Consider the following 23,439-nt stretch of genomic DNA (forward strand, 5'->3'; position numbering starts at 1 on the left):
GAGACTCTCAACAGCGCGATGCAGATTTTCGTTGGGTCTACTGTGGCGCCATCTTTCATTTATCTGTTTCTCTGCGCCGCCGCGATGCGATTGACGGTCACGTGGGTAAGAGCTTGGTGTTTGAGTGGCGCGCGATATGCACGCCACAAGTTCCTATATGCAGTGGACATTCCATGGCTGAAATGGTGATGTGTCCTAAAGATGATGATGAATTATTTTAGTATATCTATTCTTATGTGATATAATATTATTAAACGTACTGGAATATACTTGGTAGAATTTAGAATATTTCAAAAAATAATGATAAATGAAGAGAATTTCGTATATGTTTTCTTGAACTATCGACATAGCAGTGTATTAAATAAGACGTAATTGATATTCTAGAAGATTCGAAAGCCGGGAACTCCCCCGAGTCCGACAGCCCCACGGGCGGAGCTGATACTCCCCCTCCGCAACGCTCACGTGCTACCCTGCATACAGAGTCACACCAGGAGGTAAGAAAACATGAATTTCTTCGTATGCTCTTCACAGAACTGCCGTTATATTTTATAATAAGTTTTTTTTTTAAGAATTTTCCTAAAATAAAAGTAGCCTAATTTACTCATTATTACATTAGCAACCTTCCAATACCAGAAACAGTAGTTAACGTGTACATATATACGAAACATACAGACATAAACATACGTATGTATATAGCATACATTAATTAATATATACTAACAATAAAACGTAAATTATATGATAATAAACAAAAGCATAAAACTAACTTAGATCGAACTTGCCTTAAAAAGAATAGAAAGAGAGAAAGAGAGAGAAGAAAATAATTAAAGTATAAATAAGCAAAAGCCAAGTAAACATTGATTAAAAATTTTATTTAAATAAGCTAGTGACTTAGTACGTCTTATATTTTTGTAGAATTTTGAAAACAAATCTAATCCTTCTTGATCCTTGACGATTGACATTGATTTTGTAATGGCAAGTATCAAAATTATTATTTTATCAGCATACCCTCGTTCTAGGTATACGCGCTCGTTTATGCTGACTGTTGGGTACGACACCTATCTACTCCAGGATGAGACAGATGAGAAAGCGAAGCATCTCCTGAAACTTATCCAGGGCATCATATATAAATTGGTAAGTGTAGTCTACAGCCTGGATTCTTGTCTACTTCCTGAATGATTTTTTATGATTTGAAAATACAGGATGATTGTTTATACGTGTAAAAGCTAGAAAGTGGTGAATATATGGCTCAATGCTCAATAATTGTATCTTGCTCACACCAAAGCCGATACATAATTTCTCATCAGCCAAGGCAAGTACAGAGACAAGTTGAAGGACGCTCACCATCCACGAGGTTCAGGGGCTGAAGATCGAGGCGGTCATTGTCCGTCGATCAACAGACACCCTCGGGCTGTATAACAGTGTCCATCATACTGTGGTAGCAATACATCACACGAACTCGTGCGTGTATTGCACGGACGAGACTCAAGATGCGATCGTAAGGTTCATCGATGTGGCGAACAGATACTAGCGTACAACCTGATAGCAATATAGAGTAGGGATGAAGTGGTCGCACGAAACGTAATCTTAAAAACTGGACATTGTTAAGGCTTCGCTTAAAAACAAACAAGATATCAATGATTTCAAAAACCATAATCATAATAAATAGCTGACTTCAACTTTGTTTGAAATAGTCTAGGATTTAAATTGGTACATAGTTTAGAACAAGAAAAAAATCGGAAATATAATAACAAAGGCATGGACGTTAATGTCTGTGAAATAAAGATCCTAGTTTAAAAAATGTATTTTAAATCAAAGATCGTTGGTTACAATAGTGTAATCGTAATGATGTGATGTGAATTATAGTACAAATGATCATTGAATATTTAATGGAATCAGGCGTTACCTTGCGGAAGTCCATCCTAGGTAAGAAAAGGACCAATATTTAGGCACTTCCGCACAAGCAGTGGTAGTCGTGCAACAAAGTGCACCGCCCGCCAGCCCGCTGATAAATTCGTATGCGGCAAACAATGCGCACATCTACAACTACACAACCGCCACCGTTAATTCACTCAACACGTGTTTCACCCTTCCATGGTACATCTTCAGGAGTTATGTTACACCGATTAGTGCCAAATTAAATATTGGTCCTTTTCTTAAATGATCATTGGTTTAGTAAATATTACTAGATCATTTTCTTAAAAATAGGTAGTGAGTTAGCATGTCTTATATTCATCGGTAAATAATTCCTGGAACAGCTTGCGTGGTAAAAGATCTGGCCATAAACGAAGAAGAATGACGATGAATGAAGAATGATCTCTACTTTAGTTATATAAGAATACCTATGTTCTCAACAGGGTCCACCAACTCTAGATGAGTACCCAGGGCCGCAGTACCAGAGCAGCAACACAGACCTGGAGAGCCTCGGCAGAACGCCTCCGGTCACCAGGCACTACAACCGGACTAAGAAAGGTGGGTGTCTTTTTTACTTCGGGGTGATATATCGATAGACAGTATACTACCCTCTGGTGGAAGAACAAGGTTATAACGGATTTCTACTTATTACAATTTGGTCCTCTGTACTAAAGGACGGGTCGCTGGAGTTCCTGTGGAACTCGCAGATGCCTCTGTGTCAAGGAACATCCCGGAATCTGAACCGTTCTGCAGGAACAGTAGACTTTGCATTGCTGACCTCCTTGAGGTTGCATTGATAGGAGGATAACGGCCTCCACCCTCAATGTCCTTTTAGTCGCCTCTTACGACAGAGGATATCTTAGCTGTATTCTAATGAGCATGGGTTAAATGGCTGAGGTGACTGCCACCTGAACCAAGGTCATACTTTTGCTGGCTTACGTGATCTGCTTGACGTATGATATACAAGGTTTATTTAAAAACACATTTTATTATAACGGTTGGGAAGATTCATTTGATTATTTTTCGTAGAGACACAGCATTGAAACTGCGACGGTATTTTAAAGAGTTCCCGAAACTTTATAACTGATATCAGAAAGGATTGTTGTGTTTTAGCTGGTATGTAATCAGATATAACTCTTTTGGTGCCCTCACAGTGAAAGGGTATCTCATGTGAAATTTCCTCGAAAGTAAAAAAAAAATAACAATATAGAGATGTCCTGTACATTACCCGGCTATAAATATTGCACATTGAATTTCGGAAAGAGACAATCGGATAATTTCGGCTTCGTAGACCGTTATCTCTGTCGCACGAAATACAAACAGTCCGGTATCTATTAGGAGCTGTTACAACAAGTATCATTTGCTTCTTTTGATAATTATTTTTTTCGTATAAAATACACTAGTTTTTCTATACTACTCTCTCTGTTTCCAAAGGTCTATGTGCAATATTTATCGCCGGGTACTGTATCTAAATATGGATCAAAAGAACGTGATTTAAATCGACTACAGATTATAAATTATCTTTATAATCTTAAATAGATTAAAGAGGAAAAAAATAATTTACCTACCAAAATTGTTTACTGGTTTAGTACTGTACAACTAATTAAAAAGATTCATCGATGTGACGAATATGGCAACCGCCGCACGGATACTGGCATACAATCTGATGATGCCAATGTGGAGTAGGAATGAGGAAGTGGTCGCACGAAGAGTTATCTTAAACACTGGACTTTGTTAGGACGTTTTTAAAATAGATAAAGAGACTTACTTTTTATTTAAACACTGTAACATTCAAGACGTGATAAAAAAATCGAAAAAAAAACGTAAATGTACAATGTATATGTGGGACAGAGAGAGTGCTCTACGAAGCCGAAATTAGCAGATTGTCTCTTTCCAAAGGTCGATGTGCCATATTTATCGCCGGGTACTGTAAAACAAAGGTACAAATGTCAATGTCTGTGCAATATGGATCCTAGTAATAATAAAAAAATTAAAACTAAATAGATACATATAATGTTGTATAAGATTCGTAATTTAAAAATAGATTGTTCCAATCATTGCCAGCTAGATGTTTGCGTGTCCTGATTGCATTTGCCCTACTCATTGAACATTCGTCTTAGTCTTCACAACCATATACCAAGCATTCGACTCATTAAAGTTGATATAAAATATATTGCATAAACAATTATAAACAAACATAAATACGCAAATAGTACTAACAATTAAACATAAGGTAAAAAAATGGCTAATACAAATGCGTGGCAGAAGGAAATCACGTTTATTTATTCCAGTGATATACTACGGATTTTGGCCGGATTATATCAGGTTAACAATTTCGTTTATTACATGGAAAACTATTAAGAGTAGTGTTTTTCAAACTTTTATGTGCTTTGCACTATCTTAGGCTTTCTAAAATTCTTATACTACCCCCTATGTAACATATATATATTTTTATATTAAAACGAAAAGGTTGAACTCGTGTTGAGTCCAGTTTAGAGCACTGAATTAGAGAATATATTAGTATTTCTATAGCATTTGACAACACGATTATTTGAAAGCTAGACACAAAACAAAATTAAAATATTTTAACTTTTTTTAATTTTGATTACTCGACTATTTATTGAAATAAATAATTTGATACGTAATACACAGCGTATGTTTAACATGAGCATGACGAATATAATCCTGGTATTGGAATGAATAGACAGAATATATTTTACACTTGTTTTCCTTGTTCAGTGTCCCGTGATCGACGGGTCAAACTCCTTCATATTTGTGTGTTCATTCAATTTACGCCATTTCTAATTTAATCTGTGAACAAAAATCGTGTCAACATTTTCCCGCGTTTAAAATTATTTTGACTTTACGTTCGGATACGCGTTCTAGTGTGAGTTGTTTTTTTATTTCTGCGAGCCACGGTGTATGCATCTCGATTTGTGATGTGGAATTATGACTTGCGGATGTGTCAACCGTTTCCGGTCAAGACGTTCATGTAAGAATTTATTAACACTATTAGTTTATAGTTTTTTTTTCTTTACACGTTGGCAGTATTTTTTTTCACGTGTATTAACAAATGTCAAACTTTTATTTTGTTATAGAAAGAAATTATATTAATAAAAAAAATCTATTTTGTATGTCAACTACGAAACGATCCAAAAAACAGCGTCTCATGTGTTTTTAGAGTTTTATTTCTGGGTATTGTTAACTGCCTAGCGGAATATATATCCTAATCTATTTTGGCCAAGCCTTCCTATTTAAAATTACTTTAAAAATCCTATCTTTAGATTTGAAAACTTTTTGTTCGGTTAAATTATTAAATTTGACATTCATAAAAGGCAATTTTTTTTAACACGTCAATGACATTTCCTACTAAAGTGTAATAAGTTGGTACATGTATCCGAACGTACAAAGTACCTTAAAATGTTCAAACGAGATCTTGTGTTAATTTAAAAAAAAATGTTCATGATAGACCTTTGGAAAAATAAATTCAATCTCTTTGGTAATCCCTGGACCAAAAATAATTTAGGATACTAAATTATTAATAGTTTATTGTTATAATACAATTGCAACATTTGAATGTTTTTATCTGTTTGCGAAATGAACGAGATCATTATCTTTATAGGATGTAAACACATGCGCAAGCGTGTATCTTACTACAAAGGCGCTTTCTCAATGATTTATTCAGGCCAGTGTTACGGCACACTTTGTGTTTGTAATAAGCAGTATTGTTTACATGAATTTGATTTGTACTTGCAAAGAGAAATAAAAGTGAATGAAAAGGCGTATTCCATCTTCTTATTATATTGATTATTTAAGAGAAAGAGTGACTATTAATTCCTATAATGAATTTACCACATTAATAAATTGTTTTTTTATCTATGCCAACCAAAATCTTAAGTGTTGCCATATAATAATTGACTTGACAGATAGATAATGCCTAGAGACTTTAAATTCGCCATTACAGATTGTAAATAAATAATGGTATTTAAAAAATAAATTATAATTACAAATTCATAATATTAAAACAATATGTTTATATAAAAATGACATATTTTTATAATAGTGTAACGGTTCTAACAATGCAAGCGTTAAAGAATGTATGGGACATAAACCACGCGGGTATAATGGACGCCATCTTTGAAATTCAAAATTTTAGGTTATATCAACGTATTTCGAATTTTGTTTAAATATAAAAATAAAGAACACACGTGACATTTTGTATATATATAGAAATATAAATTATTATACTATGTCCTCCGATTAGCGTGGCGTCATAAAATCTATTGTCGGTAATTTTTAACATGCTATTTTTAGCATGCACATGTTTTAATATTCTTGCCAGTTTAATAACTATAAAGGCTATAGTAAGAGAATATGCTTTTTTATATGAATGCTACCTCAGTATTCTTGTGTGGTGGATTTTCGTTTCTGTTCTTAGTTTACTTCTACACTGCTAAAAATATTTTACTTCCAAGTTTCATGTTTACAAGATTTATGGTTCCAGAGATATCGTGATGTAAATATATAATTGGAAATCTCTTATACATCTGTATGTATAAAAGTTCAAAATGTAAATTTAAATGTACTGTTACGTTAAAATAATCAGAGGTACACACATTTAAGCAGCTAATTTAAAAATAGCATTGCCAGTAGCGTTTTAGCATTGATAATTAGAGGCTGTATATGAACGTATGTATGTAAAAATAAGCTTGAGAGTCGTGAGAGTTATGCACTTGTCTCACAGTCCTCCATCATCTGTCCCTCTCTGAGGAATTTTATATTCTGAAAATTGAGGAATTGGATGTATAGAATCTCTCACCATCTTCTCGGGATCAGGCTCTATTGTTGCAGGCTTCAAAAATTAGGTAGTTGTGGAGAGGAAAATTTACGAAATTGCCACACCTTTGACCATATATTTTAATTTGAAGGTGTACTAATTGAGAGGCTTTTTTTGATTGCATCTGGAGGGAAGGCATTTTGGATGTGAATTTTCTATATTTTCCGATACGAATGTTTATTTACATGAAACGATACGATATATAGTCATTAGTGCGCTGTTACGAAGTTAATCTAGATAAGGCGGCGATATGCGTATCTTAGATTACGGGCGCAGTGTTACTCAGCTATCGTACGGAATATGCGTGTGTCGAGTGTACTATTGTTCCAATTGTACCCATTCAAAATGTCAAATATTTCGAATATCTGACGTGACGGTTAACATTTAAATATGGAACCTGAAATTGTGCAAGCTGTGACGGAGTTGTGGCACGCCAGACCAGACCCTGTTATGGAGAAACCAAAGAAGAGTCCAACTGAAAAACATCATTCCAAATTCAAACAGTTTTTCGGATCGCATCACAGTAATGTTAAATATTTTAGTAATTCCATTTTCAAATGTAAATACAGTTCATATTTACACACCAAAATTAATAATTTGAACACATTTATATATAGCTTATAATATTATTATAACTGCTAATAAAAATGCTATTTTATAATAGCTTTTTTAAAGTGTTTTATATTTGATAATATTATCTAATATATGAAATTCTCGTGTCACGGTGTTCGAACTTGAACTCCTCCTAAACGGCTTGACCGACTTTTACCAAATTATATATGCGAATTCAGTAGATCTGAGAATCGGCTACTATCTATTTTTCATACCCCTAAATGATAAGGGTGGTCCACCCCTAAATTTTTTTTTTATTTTTTAGGCATTTTTTTGGTTTTTATTTTATTATGATACAGCATACAAAAATACATACAACCTTAAATTTTCACCCCTCTACGATCAACCCTTATTTTTTTTGTTAATTAAAACCCTAATTTTTTTTGCAAAACAACGTTTGCGGGAACAGCTAGTTATAGTATATATATATAGTATTACAGTAATGTTTGGTTAAATGTTTAAAAGCTTTAAAGATGTGTAGGTTATACCTCATTCAGCATAAAAACTTTAAAACTTTTATTACTGATTTCAAACATCCTGTATAAAGTGATCAATCTGAATATGTTACAATCATTTAGCGGTACAAAGTCTGCAGAGATATTATTAATTTGACAACCTAGTGTTCCGAATTAAAAAAAAAAACGCTTTTTTTACTATATATACCGTCACGGTACATTATTTATTATTTTTTAAACCATTGATTTTTGAGTAGGGTGTTCCATATATTTATTGACGGCAAATACGCTGTACATTCACTGCTATAAACCTTTTAACACATATGTATCACACATGTATAACCTGAATAGTCAATATTTATAGTTTTAAATTAATAATTTACATGTTTACAAACATTTATATACACATATACGTGTAGAGTTTAATTCAATTATAAGCGCTGATAAAAATGCTATTTTCAAATAGCTTTTTCAACGTATATACGCATTTGATCATTATTACGGCATATGAAACTACGTATATACATTACATATATTAAATACATTTAAATACATATTAAAATATATAATGTTATTGACTTAAAAATAGGACAAAAAAGAAAACGCGTAAAAATACTTTTACAATGTAAAAGAATTTTAAATGGTTACAAAGAATTTATTTTTGGAAAAATAATTGATTTAACTATTGTATTAAAGCAAAAAAACACCTCGAGTTTGATGTGGATTCCTCTCAGATCAGGCCGCGTTTGAAATCTTCGTACCTTAAGTTGCAGGATGCTATTATAAGGGAACTTAAATCTTACTAACTTAAGTAAATTGTATTAAGTCTCTCAACTTAAGTTCATCTGGTGTTATTTTCATAATTTAAAGTGATTTAAATATGATCCTCAGTTGATAAAGACATGCATTAATGAATATAGCAACTAATATATTTAATACCGGTAAAACGGGACGAAAAATGCTATGTGAAAAAAGCTTTTTATAGCATGTATACAAAAATATAGCATTTAACGAAACCTTTTTCTTTTCGTTTAAAATAATTTAAATAATTGGAATATTTTTCAAAATATTTGTTGGTTCTCTGAAGTTATAACAGTGGCATTAAAGAATTATTGAGATAAGAGTAAAGCGTGTTACAGAAATTGAAGAATTCGGACAATTAACAAATTATGAGTAATGATTATGAAACCATGTTTACGGAATACGTGAGTCACGGGTTTTAAGAACTAACGATGAGAAGATTCAACATAAAACAAATATTTATAAGAACATTGCACATAGTAATTTGTAATGATAACAAAAAAGCTATAACCTATACAAATAATAAATAGCATTTAGCATGCTATTTACCGGCTCTAATCGCTGACGTGCTACATAAAATTTTACAATTTTTAATGTACGTTGAAGTTCCACATATCAAAAAAAAAACTCAAATGCTGTAAAATATTTTACTCAATAATATATTTTTAATTTTAGAATTTAAACGGTAAAAAACATTCTGAGATAACAAATAATTTAAATGTCAAATGTAAAAATGTCTATTCATTATTTTTTTTTAACGGAATATCGTTAGGATATCTTTATAATCTGTAGCAGTTCGCTTCGTCAGTGTTGCAAGCGTTATAGATTTAAACACGTTGTTATATCAAGCAACAATCGCGTATGATATCATTGAAGATAAACGCAATCTCTAGTTATCTATTGAACTTGACCAAATTTACGATAGTTTTCAAGCAATAAAATGACATTTTATATTTTTAGGTTATGTCAAATTCGAGGAATGATAACCTGACGTTTATTTCTAATTACTGAGTTTTAAAAGGCAATTTTACTATTATTAGTAATAGTAAAATTGCCGTTATAAACTATTACTGTAATTTATACAGGGTGATTGGACATTGGTGTACAAACTTCAAAGTCAATGAATAGCTTATATGCTGCCAAATAATTTAAGGATGTTAGATGCACATATTTAAAAATAAATGGTTTCCGAAACAATTAATAAAGTAATGATAGTATAGTAAGAAAAAAAATTGAAAATTCTAATTACACTACCCGGCGATAAATATTGCACATCGACCTTTGGTAAGTGACAATCGGCTAATTTCGGCTTCGTAGAGCGCTATCTCTGTCGCACGAAATACAAACCGTACGTTTGTATAAAAAAGTATTAAACCTTTAAAACTTTTTGCTCTCAAATGAGATATACATTCACTTCTTGAAAGTCCAACTGTCCTGTATAAAATAAATATAAATGAAAAAAAAAATCTTTTTAAATGAATGTACACGGAGTGTAAACGTATCATATATATAATAACATTTAAAAGCCATTACCAAGGTAAAATTTATGTCAAAATTTTGTTTTATTTATATTCGTTATATTCGTAAATCAATAACCAAAATATTGACAGTTTTATAATGTTGCTTTTTTTTAAACGGTTTTATTTAGTTCGACCCGTACGGAATTTATTTGTTTATTTATTTGGGTCAAAATTAGAAATTGAAATTTAAGCACCTTCCCGTTGTCAGATTGATCTGAAATTTGGTACACACATTTAATTTAGATGACAATATAAAAAACAATAACATTATAAATCTAAGATGGCCGTATACAAAATACATATGGCGATACAAAATGGCGGATTACATATTTTTCCTTAACCCCCTCAATATGGGTATCAAATGATAGGGCTACACTAGTAGAACACGATGATTATGTCAAAATTTAAAATTCAAGATGGACGCCGTTCCAATATGGCGGACTAGGTACATATTTTTCCACAACCACCACAATATGGGTATCAAAAAACCGTTTAACTTAAAAGTTTTTTAAATGTATTTATTTTCAAATGCGCTTACGGGTTCTGCGTTTACGTATATAAAATATTACCGCGAGAGTTCGTCGTTATTCCAAATTCAAAATTTCGTTTTTCATCTGTGAAACTAAAAAAGTTATCTTCTAAACAAAAAAAAAAAACTTTATTCGATTGAAATTTAAAAAGGAGACATCGTTTTAAGGTAAATAAAATGTAATGCAAATTACGCCTGTTCATCTGTCTTTGTGAATGTCAATTTGGCGCCATTTTTTTTGTCTGGTTACACCGATATGTTTTAATCTGGAAATTATTTATAAATATTCTGGGAAATAAGGTCGGGCATCGGATATTTGTTATTTAACGTTAACAAGCTATATAGCATATAGCATTAATATTGTTATTAATAAAGCTATGAATGTGGTTCGCAATTTATTTGATATCTCTAATTGGCCTTCTTTCATTCTATCCCTGTCTAGCTTCATCTGTCGCTTCTCTATCTCCTCTTGTGTCCGTTTTCATAACACTCTGTATCTATTTCTATGACTCTTTCAGCTGGTGGAAGTAGCAACGAGGATCTCAGTGACTCTACTGAGGTTTCAACCCAGAAATCTCAAGTGACAAAAGTACTCAGGAAATTCTTTCCGAAGCGGCCCACAATGGAAGATCTCGTGAAAAAAGGAATCTACAAAGGTTCGGAACGCATATAAATGTTCTGCTTACACGGATATAGCCTGCACTTTGATAAAACGAAATCAATATAAGTAGCGGCGTTAGTGGAAAAATATAGCAGTGCTAATAGCAGGTATCGTTCTATATCGCTGTAGTTATAACGCTTTAGACGTAAATTTCTTTAGCGCTTTTTTTCGTTTTGCTTTAGATATACGCTTTTTTGGGTGTTGGGTTGGCTTAAATGGTGTTGGTACTTTGCAGCAGATAAAAAATTGCACTGTAATTAAAACAAATATTCAACGTAGTTGTGTTAGATCATAAAAATTACTATAGAAGTAGACATTGATAGAGATACATTTTTTTATCTGTGCTTTTTTTAAAAAATATGTTTATGTTAATTGTTTCAAGACTAACGAAAAGGGGTCTCTTAGAAACAGTGGCGTACCTAGGGGGGGGGCGGTGGGTGCGGTCCGCACCGGGCGGCACTTACCTTGGGGCGACATTTTTAATATTTACTTATAGTTGTAAAAAGCAACTATTTCATTTCATATTTATTTTCTTTCTTGAATTATAAATAAAAATTCTGTTCCCAACATTGTAATTTTGTTTAGAATTTTTTCAACAATTTCAATCAGTGTCGCTAGTTGCGAAAGAAGCTTCTCAAAATTGAAGTTGATAAAAAATTATCTTCGTTTTACAATGAGTCAATTAAGACTACAAAATCTTGCAATATTGTCAATAGAACAAGAAATTACAAATAATATAAATTTTGAGAGCATTATACACGATTTTTCTAGTATGAAAGCTAGAAGAGTAGGTATTATATACGAGTGTTAATAATTTATTTATATGTATTAATTTATAAAAACCACTATTTGTTTGACTTATAATAAAAGGGGCGGCAAACTGGAGATCGCCCCGGGCGGCAAAAGTTCTAGGTACGCCACTGCTTAGAAATGTTTATACAGGTTGATTGGTTATATGCGTACAAATTTTAAAGGGTTTAATGCTTATTTGCAGTCGAAATAATAAATAGCTTAATGATAACATAACAAGAAAAGGCGTTTTCAATTATTAAAAGCAATTATTATTTATTACCTGTTCTTGCAGACTTTGTATTGCTAAATTATTAGGCTATCGCATTCCCATAGAATTACAGCGTGATCACTTTATGCGAATGTAAATAGGTGTAAAAGTTTTTAAAGTTTTTTAATATATAAATATAAACAAACATATAACCAATCATTCTGTATAAATATATATAAATAATTTCGTATAGGATGAAATCTTTTCGTGTATTAAATATAAATCAATTTGAAAAACGCACCAATATAGAAATATATCAAAGATCTATTTATACAATAAAATACTTGAATTGTTTTATTTTTTATTCCCGTTTCCCCTGTTTTTAGCATTTCGCTGAACATAGATTTGTTGTTGTAGAAATGTAATTAGATGATATTTGTCGAACAATTTGCTATGGTTAGTTTAATAAAAGAATATAGTGTTTTCATCTTTTGTTTTTATTTCAAGGTATATTAGCTTGTATACTACATGAGTACACGTATTTTTTTTAATTTAGCACCTGTCATTCGTTTTTGCAATGGCAACATTAACCAATATTGCACAAATATAAAAAAATCTTTAGTTATTTAGACGTAATGCCGCTTAAAATTATTTTCTTTAAGAAATTTGTCAAGGTACGTAGAATTGAAGTAAGCCAAAAAAATTTGGTGATGGCGTTCATTCCTATATGGCAGACAGATGATTTGACGCATACATCCACAACCCACAGCGCTGAACGCACATCAAACAATCTGTTATTGTCTGTCAAAACTTTTTAAATTTTAACTGTCAGCTAAAATTTGAACGTCTATTTATTTAGTAAATTGAACGCAGCTTAATGTTTTCTTATCTTTTGAATAAAAAATATCTGCAAAAAGTTTGCACGAAAATTTGTTTTTTTTTTTTTTTTAAATACTTTGACGGTTGACATTGACAGTCTTATAAGGCATAAGGTGGTAGAGGGTTGAAGGTTCAATGAACCTCTTTCAGTAAATTATAGTAACTTGCAGTATACAACATTTAATATTTCACCAGATTGAAAAAAAAATATCTTAAACTTATAAAAGTAAAGCATGTCCTAAAATATATGAAATGTCATAATTATATAGATATTACATGTATCAAATATATTTGTTAAGGTGGACGTAGTTATGCTATCAAGAGGTCTTTACTTATTTATTTTCCAAATTTTCGCCATAATTCTAATATTATACATATCTATATTAAACAATATAGTACACACACATACACACACAAAAAAACCATTTTAATTACGCGTATATAATATATACATAAAGCACAAATGAGATTAGAGAACTATATCGCGTGGGAGTTTGATACGTCATTCGCGGTGCGCTTCCCAAGTCGTACTGACGATTTATCGTGCGCGTAGAAATACGGGGCTTCCCCGCGGTACTATCTCCCGAACGTTATTCAAATGTTGATTATTATTAACATTGTATTCTTTAGAAATATATGTATTTTTGTTCATCTATACATTACTTATATTTAAACCTGTTGATATCTATTTTATTATTTTTTAAAATATCAATAATTTAGATTTAATAGAGACATCTGATGGACCGGAGAAATATTCAAGGTCTGGAAGTCGTTGGATGCGGGTAGCGCAAGACTGGTCAAAGTGGTGTATAGGAGAGGCTTGTGCATTGGGCGTAGTGATAGACACTTAAACATACATTTAACACCATCATTTCTGCCATAAGACGTTCATCGCCATAGGCCTTTTCTTAAAACTTCCTACGACCGAGAGGCACCATATACATACATAACCAAATTATAATGTTAGATATATAACAATAAAGTATATATACTTAACATACTTAAAGTAAGACGTTTCAACATTGATTTTAGATCACACTGATTTGAGATTTACGACTACCCTACATTACAACATTAGGGTACTTCTAAAATTACCGATTAATTTATAATGCACTTGTAAGATACTGATACAAAATTATTGTTATTTGAACATTTTACAATTAAAATGTATTATTTATATTGTAATAGTAACGAACTGACAAAGACTGTCTTACGACAACGTATTATGATATTTGAATTTGGAAGAGACAGTCTTCTGGATAGGACGTAAGATAAAGAATTCTTTTGTTCTACCACCAATTTATTTTGTAAAGATATTATTGTTATGATTTTTATAAGCTATAGATTTAATAAAATATGGTAGTAAAAAAGATAATGTTTCGTAAAATTAGTTATTCTTATTATAAAAATAAATAAATGATATTTACGGTTCTGTATATTGTATTTATATACATATAACACATACGTACATACGATTTGCGTATATACACACGCACACATGTATGCGATTTGGACATGTGAGCGATTTATTCAAAAAAGGACCTTATTTGTATGAACAGATGAGCCGGTTTTCGGACGGAAGCTGGAGGAGGTCTGCGCGGAAGGCAGTCCCCGCGTGCCGGAGTTTGTGCGCGCATGTGTGCGTGAGATCGAGAGCAGTGAAGAGAACATGTGCACCGATGGACTGTATCGAGCCAGCGGCAACCTCAGTCAAGTTCAGAAGATACGTCTTGAGGTATGTTACATATTCCAACAAAGTACATAAAGAAAATACAGTTCATTATATGGTTACTATTCGATAGTTATCCGGAGATCTATCTGTTCTCAAATATCACGTGTGCGTCTAGTTTATCTTGTTTCTAGCTGACATACCTTAGGCAGTGATCAGCACTTCCGCGACCACTATATAAGGCATATTTACGTTACAGTTTTTTATTTAATGGAATCATGCGTTACCTCGCGGAAGTCAATACTAAGTAAGAAAAGGACCAATATTTAGCCACTTCCGCATATGCAGTGGTAATCGTGCAATGAAATGCACCGCCCGCCAGCCCGTTGATAAATGCGTATGCGGCAAACAATGCGAATCACACAACCGCCATCACCAAATCACTCAACACGTGTTTCACCCCTCCACGGGGCATCTTCAGGAGTTATGTTACACCGATTAGTGCCAAACACAGAGTGAGCTCAGTCCGTCGCCGCTTGTTACAGTTTTTTTTATTGCAATTACTTATAATATTGTTACAAAGCACGAGTTACAGAACCCTAGTAAACGCCAAACAAACTCACTATCGCTAACTTACTGGAACCTTCTCCGTGAGACAAACAGGTGTAATACCCATGTGGACAGTTCAAGTTTTTTTTCGAGTTATAAGATTAAGATCTACGATCAGTGATACCAAGTGACTATTTGGTAAGTTATTTGAACAGTGATTTCTTGAGCGATTTGGAAACGTAGTTTGGACTAGACGAAAGTATACTTTGTGTTAAAGTAGGGTGACCATCTGATTTGTGAATAAAGGACTCCTTGTGAACCAGTGGTGTTTCATTTCGAGTCAGACCATTTTGAAGTTATGAAACATTGGTTACGAGGTTCAAACTCCTGCAATATGCTTGGGCGTCTTTAGCTAGATGCCGTCTGGGTTTGTTGTACCCAGCGCCGACTTCTATCGCCAAAATATAATAATTTTGTTCTAGATTTTGAGTCGTTTTAAAACGTGGTAGAGTGTTTGGCTGTTTGGTAATAAAACAATTGTAGAGAGAAAACAAAATAGGACATTATTTATATTGTTTATATATACATATATATGATATATTAATACAAAATAGCCTATTATTATGTATTACAAGCGAATAATTAAAACATCACATAATTGAAAATCTATATACAGATTGATTGATAAAATAGATAAAATACTTCTTTTTTCTTTAATATTCGACATTGGAACTTTTATCAGAACTCTTGTAGATCGTCAACGTATTATTTATTTATTAATCTATTTTATTTTTTATTCCACTCTGCTTCGCAACGTGTTATAGTAACGGAGAAAAAGCAGGAAGGAACTTCATAATAACACATTAAAAAAAAATTAACACAGATTTATATTTACACTTTATATATAGCTTAAATTAAATCAAAATAACCAGGCGACAATCACTGCCAAGGATTCTTGTCATTTAAATGTTTATTTATTGAATAATTTGCGTATTTCCGTCAATTTATTATTATTATATTTATTAATATATGTTACGGCGCACGCCATCCAAAGAAACAATGTTTCATAAATAATAAACAACTAATGATAAAATTTTTTTTTTAAGAATCTGATAATAATTTTTATTTATATATATCTGTTATATATGCCCATCGCATTCCAATAGAGTGTTAAGTGTGATCACTTTTCTAAAGATTTTTGCTGATAAATGAGCTATGTGTTCACTCCTTTAAAGATTTTGCACCTATAAACGGTCACCTTAGAGCAGTGGTAGCCAAGCGGTATATGTCTGATACTTGCAATTGTATATCACGGATTCGATTTCCAAGATACGATGTCATATAATTCACACTATATCTAATATATAAAATTCTCGTGTCACGGTGTTCGAACTTGAACTCCTCCGAAACGGCTTGACCGATTTTTACCAAATTTTACATGCGTATTCAGTATGTCTGAGAATCGGCTACTATCTATTTTCCATACCCCTAAGTGATAAGGGTGGTTTACCCCTAAATTTTATTTTTAATTTTTTAGACAATTTTTTTGGTTTTTATTTTATTATGATACAGCATACAAAAATACATACAAACCTAAATTTTCACCCCTCTTCTATCAACTCTTATCTTACATTTGTTAATTAAAAACTTTAATTTTTTTTTCAAAACAACGTTTGCGGGATCAGCTAGTATTTATATAGGATTTACCACTGTTCACAAAACTTCATACCGTCGTACCATACTACGAAGCCGTCACCTTATATACCTGCATCATCATCGAATATCACGTTTCATTCTTCCCCAGATCGACCAGAAGAACCAGTCGGTTATCAGCAACAACACGGACATCCACGTGTTGACTGGGGCGCTGAAGCTGTTCTTCCGCGAACTGAAGGAACCCCTCATACCCTGCACCATGTTTGATAGAATCCTCGCCGCTTGCTGTGAGTTCAACTCCTTTATTCACCTCACCATGTTGTTCTTAAATGCAGCAATAAAAAGAAAGAAGTTAGTTTTATTTTTGTTAAATTATGTCCACGATTCCATCTGGAACAGTTTGATGTATGTGACAGACTAATTTTAGCCCTCCGGTATTGCTAGAAGTTGGAATAAGAACATAGTTCTCAGAATCTATATTTCACAGACATTAATCGTCCGTCACTTTCTTTTTAGTATTATAACTTACATTTCCGATATTTTTTGACTCACGTTTTCGCTGTTAGTCTCTAATTATTGGTATCTTGTTAATTTAAAGATGCCATATCAATGTACATTTAAAATTACGTTTCGTGCGACCACTTGATCCACGTCGTTTATGATTGCAGCGATAAAGCCAAGGGATGCGAGGATAAAGGAGTTCAGAGACATCGTGCACACCCTGCCCGACTGCAATCGGGACACCCTCAAGTTTCTGCTGGAACATCTCCTCAGGTAGATTCAATTTTAAACCAGATAGTGTGGTCGTTGCGTAGTTTAAAAATGTTGCTATAAAAATATATTAACACGTTGAACGCCATTGCGGACACCATGAGTCCGATACCAATATACCACTGCCGACTGTCCCATGGGGCCACACCATTAAATCGAAAATCGTAAAAAAATAGCCAAGGTGTTTTTTTGCAAATATTGTCAGTAAAACCCTTAAAAATAATGGGCGACTTACGGAAACAGCGATTTACCCATTATTTTCTGCGGGGCCGCGCGGGTCACTTGCCTTGGTAAAAACAGTCGAAACACTGTCCGTTGGCTCCCTAGAGGCTTCTGAAGTGATCGAGGGCATGCGGACACGTGGTGTCCGACGCGACATCTTGGACCCAACATGATGGCAGTCACATGGTGTCCGTCGCGGCCCACTGAACTAAACATGGCTTTTAGTCTGGCGTGCAACGTGTTAATGTTACGGTGGGTAACACTTAGCAATGGGATTTGTGATTTTAATTTTTGTATTTTATTTTCGACGGGCCTTATAAAAACGCTCGAAGTCCACAGAGAACAATGAGCTATGCTCGGACTTTCGATGCGAGATCGAATCAAAAATGAGATCCGCTGAGGAACCAAGATTAACGACGAGGCTCGAAGAATTGCCCATCTCAAGTGGCAGTAGGAGGGGTACATCGCTTGTGCAACCAATGGCCGTTGGGGCTCAAAGATTATGGAACATCCTATATACACAAAAGTAGCATAAATTTTAAAATTTAAAATATGCAGTATCTATATTTAATGGAATCAGGCATCACATCACGGAAGTCCATCCCAAGTAAGAAAAGGACAAATATATAGCCACTTCCGCACATGCAGTTGTAGTCGTGCAATGAAATGCACCGCCCGCCAGCCCGCTGATAAATGCGTATGCGGCAAACAATGCGAATCACACAACCGCCACCGCCAAATTACTCAACACGTGTTTCACCCCTCCACGGGGCATCTTCAGGAGTTGTTACACCGATTAGTGTTAAACACAGAGTCTATCTATGTCAGTCACTGTATAAGAAAACTAAAATGTATCTATTTGTCTTCAGGGTAACACAGTACAGCGAGCGCAATAGGATGCACACCGCAAATCTGGCGATCGTATTCGGCCCTACTCTACTATGGGCGCCTGCTGAACAGGCCCACAACATCGCCATCGACTGCATCCAACAGAACAATGTCGTGGATATACTTCTCAACGATTACCACGAGATATTCGACGGAAAGAAGAAGGCGTGACTCATTTGGTCCCAGGGGATTCCCGTCGCGGCCGTAGCACAAGACAGGGGCAAGAAAAAACTGTAGCCAAATGTGGACCACAATTTAACTGAAAATAAAAGAGATACAGAGAGAGATAACTCAATTAAATGTCTCTGTTATATGTACGACTCTATTGTAACATATATTTTATCGAATATTCTAGATTTTTCTTTACATCAGAACGGAGAAACGGTTTGATGTATATGTGTAAATAGTTCAACTAAGTGGTACAGGTATAGGGGGATTTCCCCCGGAAATTTGTAGGGTAGATCGAAAATGAATAGCGTCGGTATAAGTATCATAAACCTGCTATTTTTATAGATATAAAATTTGGTTATTATCTACTTATAATAAATAAAATATTTAGCCACAAAATCGGTTATACCAGACACTTACTGTCATATATAATCTATCTAATATAATCTGTGAAATGAAATAAAGTCTAAACAAAATGGCGGAAAAAAACAGGCGATTGGTTGTAGGTGTAAAAATCCAAAAAATAATGGTTTCAAAAATAATATATAACATAATAATAATACAGTAGAAAAAGCATTTTCAAAATTCTAACTATATAAAAAGTAATTATTATTTATTATCTGTGCCCGTATGCAAACTTATGTTGTTATGGAGCTGTCAAATTTTAATAAAAAAAAATTAGTTTGACATACCAAAAAAAATTTTTTTACACGTATAATCAATTATGATTTTAAATTCAGAACGCCACAAACTTACGATGTCTGTCAAAAATCAAATCAATTTATTTTAATTTATGTTTATAATTTTGTTATTAAATAATATTTAATATAAGTAAATTTCAACCCCTCTAGACAGAACAGTAGCAAATAAATAAGAAAAATAAATTTTATATATATTCATATCAATGCATATATATGAACATGCTTTTAAAAAATATCTCGTCATCATAGCTTGTTCTTAAATAAAAAAATAATATATCTTCTTTAGATAATAATATTTCAGATGTATGTGAGTAATACATGTGTTGAAATGAATTATACTTTAGATATAATATATATATGTTATTTTAACTGAATAGCTGGGTCATATAGGCGAATTTAATATAAATATATTTACGTGGTATGTTACACATATAAAGATTGTTTAAGGCTATTATAAATAAATATGTATATAGGTTGTTAGGTGTGATAGTTTTTAATTGAGTTTTAAATATGTATAGAATACAATTTTCATCTTTCAGAGTTACTTCACTATTAGCCAAATGGAGTAAATACTAAAAAATGCACATCTAATCTCTAGGTAAAGATGCGGTTACATGAGACTAGTTCCTTGTTTTCATTTTTCCTGTTTTGTGACTTATGTTATTACATCATAAATTCCCAACAAAAAATTTGAGACGGAATTTTTTTTGAACTTGAAATAATGCACCCAAATTATTCACATGTGAACGCATCTTTAGAAATCAAAACAATCATTGACGCCCACAATCATCTGTCCCTTTCAATTAATATAATGGCGGTTGAAATAGCTATATTTACTCTGCTCGGCTAATAAAATATAGTTAACTGTAACACGAAGTTATATTATTATTTATTTAAATACGAACTTCATGTTTATGTTTTTCTACTTCATTTATACTACATTCCCAATAAATTTACCGACCGTGCACAATTTAAAAGTATCACAATTCATGATTTCATACAATTTTGACAGCTACAGATCCGCCATGACTTTGACAGATTGGCGCCAAAACTAATTGTCATTTTTCGTTTTTTTTTTCTTTTAAAGTTGCTAAATAATGTATGTGTTTTAGAATTGTTTATCTTACAGTACACCAATGTTTAAGTTTCTTGTATATATTGTGATTCGAATGGGAAAGCGCTTGGAGTACAACGGATGAATGATTTATGACTTGATCTCTGCGCTTAATTAAATTTTAGCTCGTCCTAATGCAGAAACAACCTGGGGATGTTCGATGGAATGTTTAGTCTTCGAGGTTTACATGGGACGGTAGTGATGTCTCCGTCTTACTAAACTATGTAATAACATCTTTGATTGTTACATGCTGATTGTTGAAGTGGTGTATTAATTTTTTTTCCTTTACGTCATTTGTCACTTTTATTTTTAATGGAAAGGCAAAGGTCACAAGGTCTTACAGCCTAAAAAATATTTTAATAAATAAATTGTTATTATCACATCTGGAATTGAAATTATTATTATACAAATTCACTAATAATTATGTAGATTTTTTTGACAGGTGTCTATTGAAAATGAAAGTGACAATTTTTAAGGAGAATGTTAATTTTGTAATCGGTGTTGTGATTGGTCAATATAGTTTACGGAAAGACTGTCGGAGGCCCTAGATTTAGTTTTAGAAGCATGATAGCAGTTGCTCATAGCTCTAGAATTTTCTAGACCGTTTCTAGATTACCCCGAGATGCCGGCGGACCCAGCCTTGTACATAGATATGTCCTATAGGCTTTGAGCCTGCTTTATTACGTGCCTTAATATAATATATGATTTTGTAAATATTCATCATAGATGATATATTATGTGATACGGTTCGGAGTTGTTGATGTGTTGTAATTTGTTTTTATTCCTTTTTTTTAATTAAAATGCTTATAAAAGTGGCGGTCTAGTCCTTATTGTTATAAAACGGACTTTTTATCAGCGAAATGAGGCGGGAGTTCTTTTTTTTAAAATGGCCGATTGAATCAAAATGGCGCACGTGTGAAATTTGGCGGGAATTTACTGATTCATGTTTTTGTTTATCATTTCTGTATAGCTTTTTAGAAACTATAAGAGTATTTTGATTGTGCGTCATTTTAATTCAAAGAATATATGCGTCTCACAGATGACTGACGTGACACCAATATATATTGTGACTTCATTGAGCTAGGAACCAAAGTTATTCATCTTCGGCTAGATTTAACAGCCATACGGTTATAATTTGTTGTGTAGTTATCATTATATAATTATTTTAACGCCAATAATGCTTGGAAATAGAAAACGAAGTTACATAAAATATAAATCACTTATTCAAATATGTTTTGTCTTTGTTTTAAACCACCTTCCTTCTTAAAACATTATCAATATAGGTTCAACTAAACAGGGCCGAAAAAACAAAACTACAGTTTTTTATTCTGCCTGATACTTCTTTCTTCACCGTTTATAAAATGGTTATCTCAACAGATGTATTGCCAGAAGTTATTGGCCAGTAAAATAAATTAATGAAACGTATTTTAAAGTGATCAATTTATTTATTGAATACATTCGCAGCTTGACAATATTCCAGGTGTAATAATGAAAAAAAAAAACAACACGAAGTTTTGTAATAAATTTTTTTTTTTATTTAAAACATTACATATGCGTGTTGAGCATTTTGAAATTAAATATCATATAAGAAAAATCTTCTTGTATTTCTCGGCAAACCGTTGAATAAGACTTTTTCAAATTAGTTTGTGTGTTTTAAAAGCATCACGATATACACGAAATTACGTTAAATTGTCGTCTTATATATTTAAAAATTGCCAATATCAAAACCTTGAACTGGCTACGAGTTCTTACTATGAATCGTTAGGTAGAAAACCGATAAAAGAAAGATGGTAGCTTAATTATACATGGGTAAAGCGACATGTCGATCTGGACTCTAACATTTTTAAAGTAAGTCCAATCAAGCAGCTAAGGTTTAAATTGATCATCCTTGGTCAAAGAGATTTCTTTGAGATTCCTTCTCATTTCAATCCTATCGGTGGTCTCCTTCTGCGTTTGGTCATTTCCTCCCACAGTCCCCCATGCTGTGCTATTCTGGACAATTAGTTTGCGTTGGTCACTACCCCTTGTATTATGACGACAGTTCCAGACCACGTGTATCCATGGTCCGGTTTCTTTGTGTCTTTAACACCTGCAACCTTCTAGATTCTTCTCGAATAGCCGTTTGATTGTTACACAACAAGATTGTTTTAATTTCAGTTTTAAGTTCAGGATACGAATATGCGATTTTCGGACGCGAGGTTGGTGCAACAAAATGTATTAGACCTCTTTTGTCACTCTGACAATGTATTGTCGCTATGCTATTTTACTTTTTATGACAAATTATGTCAAATTGATAAAATATAAATTTTATTCGGGAAAACGAGCATTATTAGGGAGTAAAATGTGCCTTTAAGATGGGCATGTAATGGCGCACGAAATATGCGCGTGCGGAGGAAAAAACAACATGCGTTGGTGAAGCATGTGTTGGCGCAAGTACGCGCGTGAGAAGTTCAAAGTTGGAGTTATCCGAGAGAGTTGTGCTGTGACCGATTG

At 33.0% G+C, this 23,439-nt stretch overlaps 1 protein-coding gene across 2 annotated transcripts in view; it reads left to right on the top strand.

Moving 5' to 3' along the window:
- The window catches only part of LOC137924051 (rho GTPase-activating protein 12-like), a 76,925-nt gene extending 57,120 nt beyond the window's left edge, over positions 1-19,805 (top strand). Inside the window, exons 6-13 of one of the 2 annotated variants that reach the window (XM_068767363.1) lie at positions 385-494; positions 1,020-1,134; positions 2,358-2,472; positions 11,187-11,324; positions 14,768-14,943; positions 17,231-17,369; positions 17,751-17,856; positions 18,945-19,805. In XM_068767363.1, the coding sequence (XP_068623464.1) occupies positions 385-494; positions 1,020-1,134; positions 2,358-2,472; positions 11,187-11,324; positions 14,768-14,943; positions 17,231-17,369; positions 17,751-17,856; positions 18,945-19,134 (1,089 nt within the window). In that variant the 3' untranslated portion in view covers positions 19,135-19,805. The remainder of the gene's footprint in view (positions 1-384; positions 495-1,019; positions 1,135-2,357; positions 2,473-11,186; positions 11,325-14,767; positions 14,944-17,230; positions 17,370-17,750; positions 17,857-18,944) is intronic. The other variant, XM_068767364.1, reaches the window with a different exon arrangement.
- Positions 19,806-23,439: the final 3,634 nt, after the last annotated feature.

This window comes from Battus philenor, unplaced genomic scaffold (genome assembly GCF_028537555.1).
Source record: "Battus philenor isolate CCGP_79_NKW_IND1 unplaced genomic scaffold, ilBatPhil1.0.hap1 SCAF_23, whole genome shotgun sequence".
In the NCBI taxonomy this organism is placed as follows: domain Eukaryota; kingdom Metazoa; phylum Arthropoda; class Insecta; order Lepidoptera; family Papilionidae; genus Battus; species Battus philenor.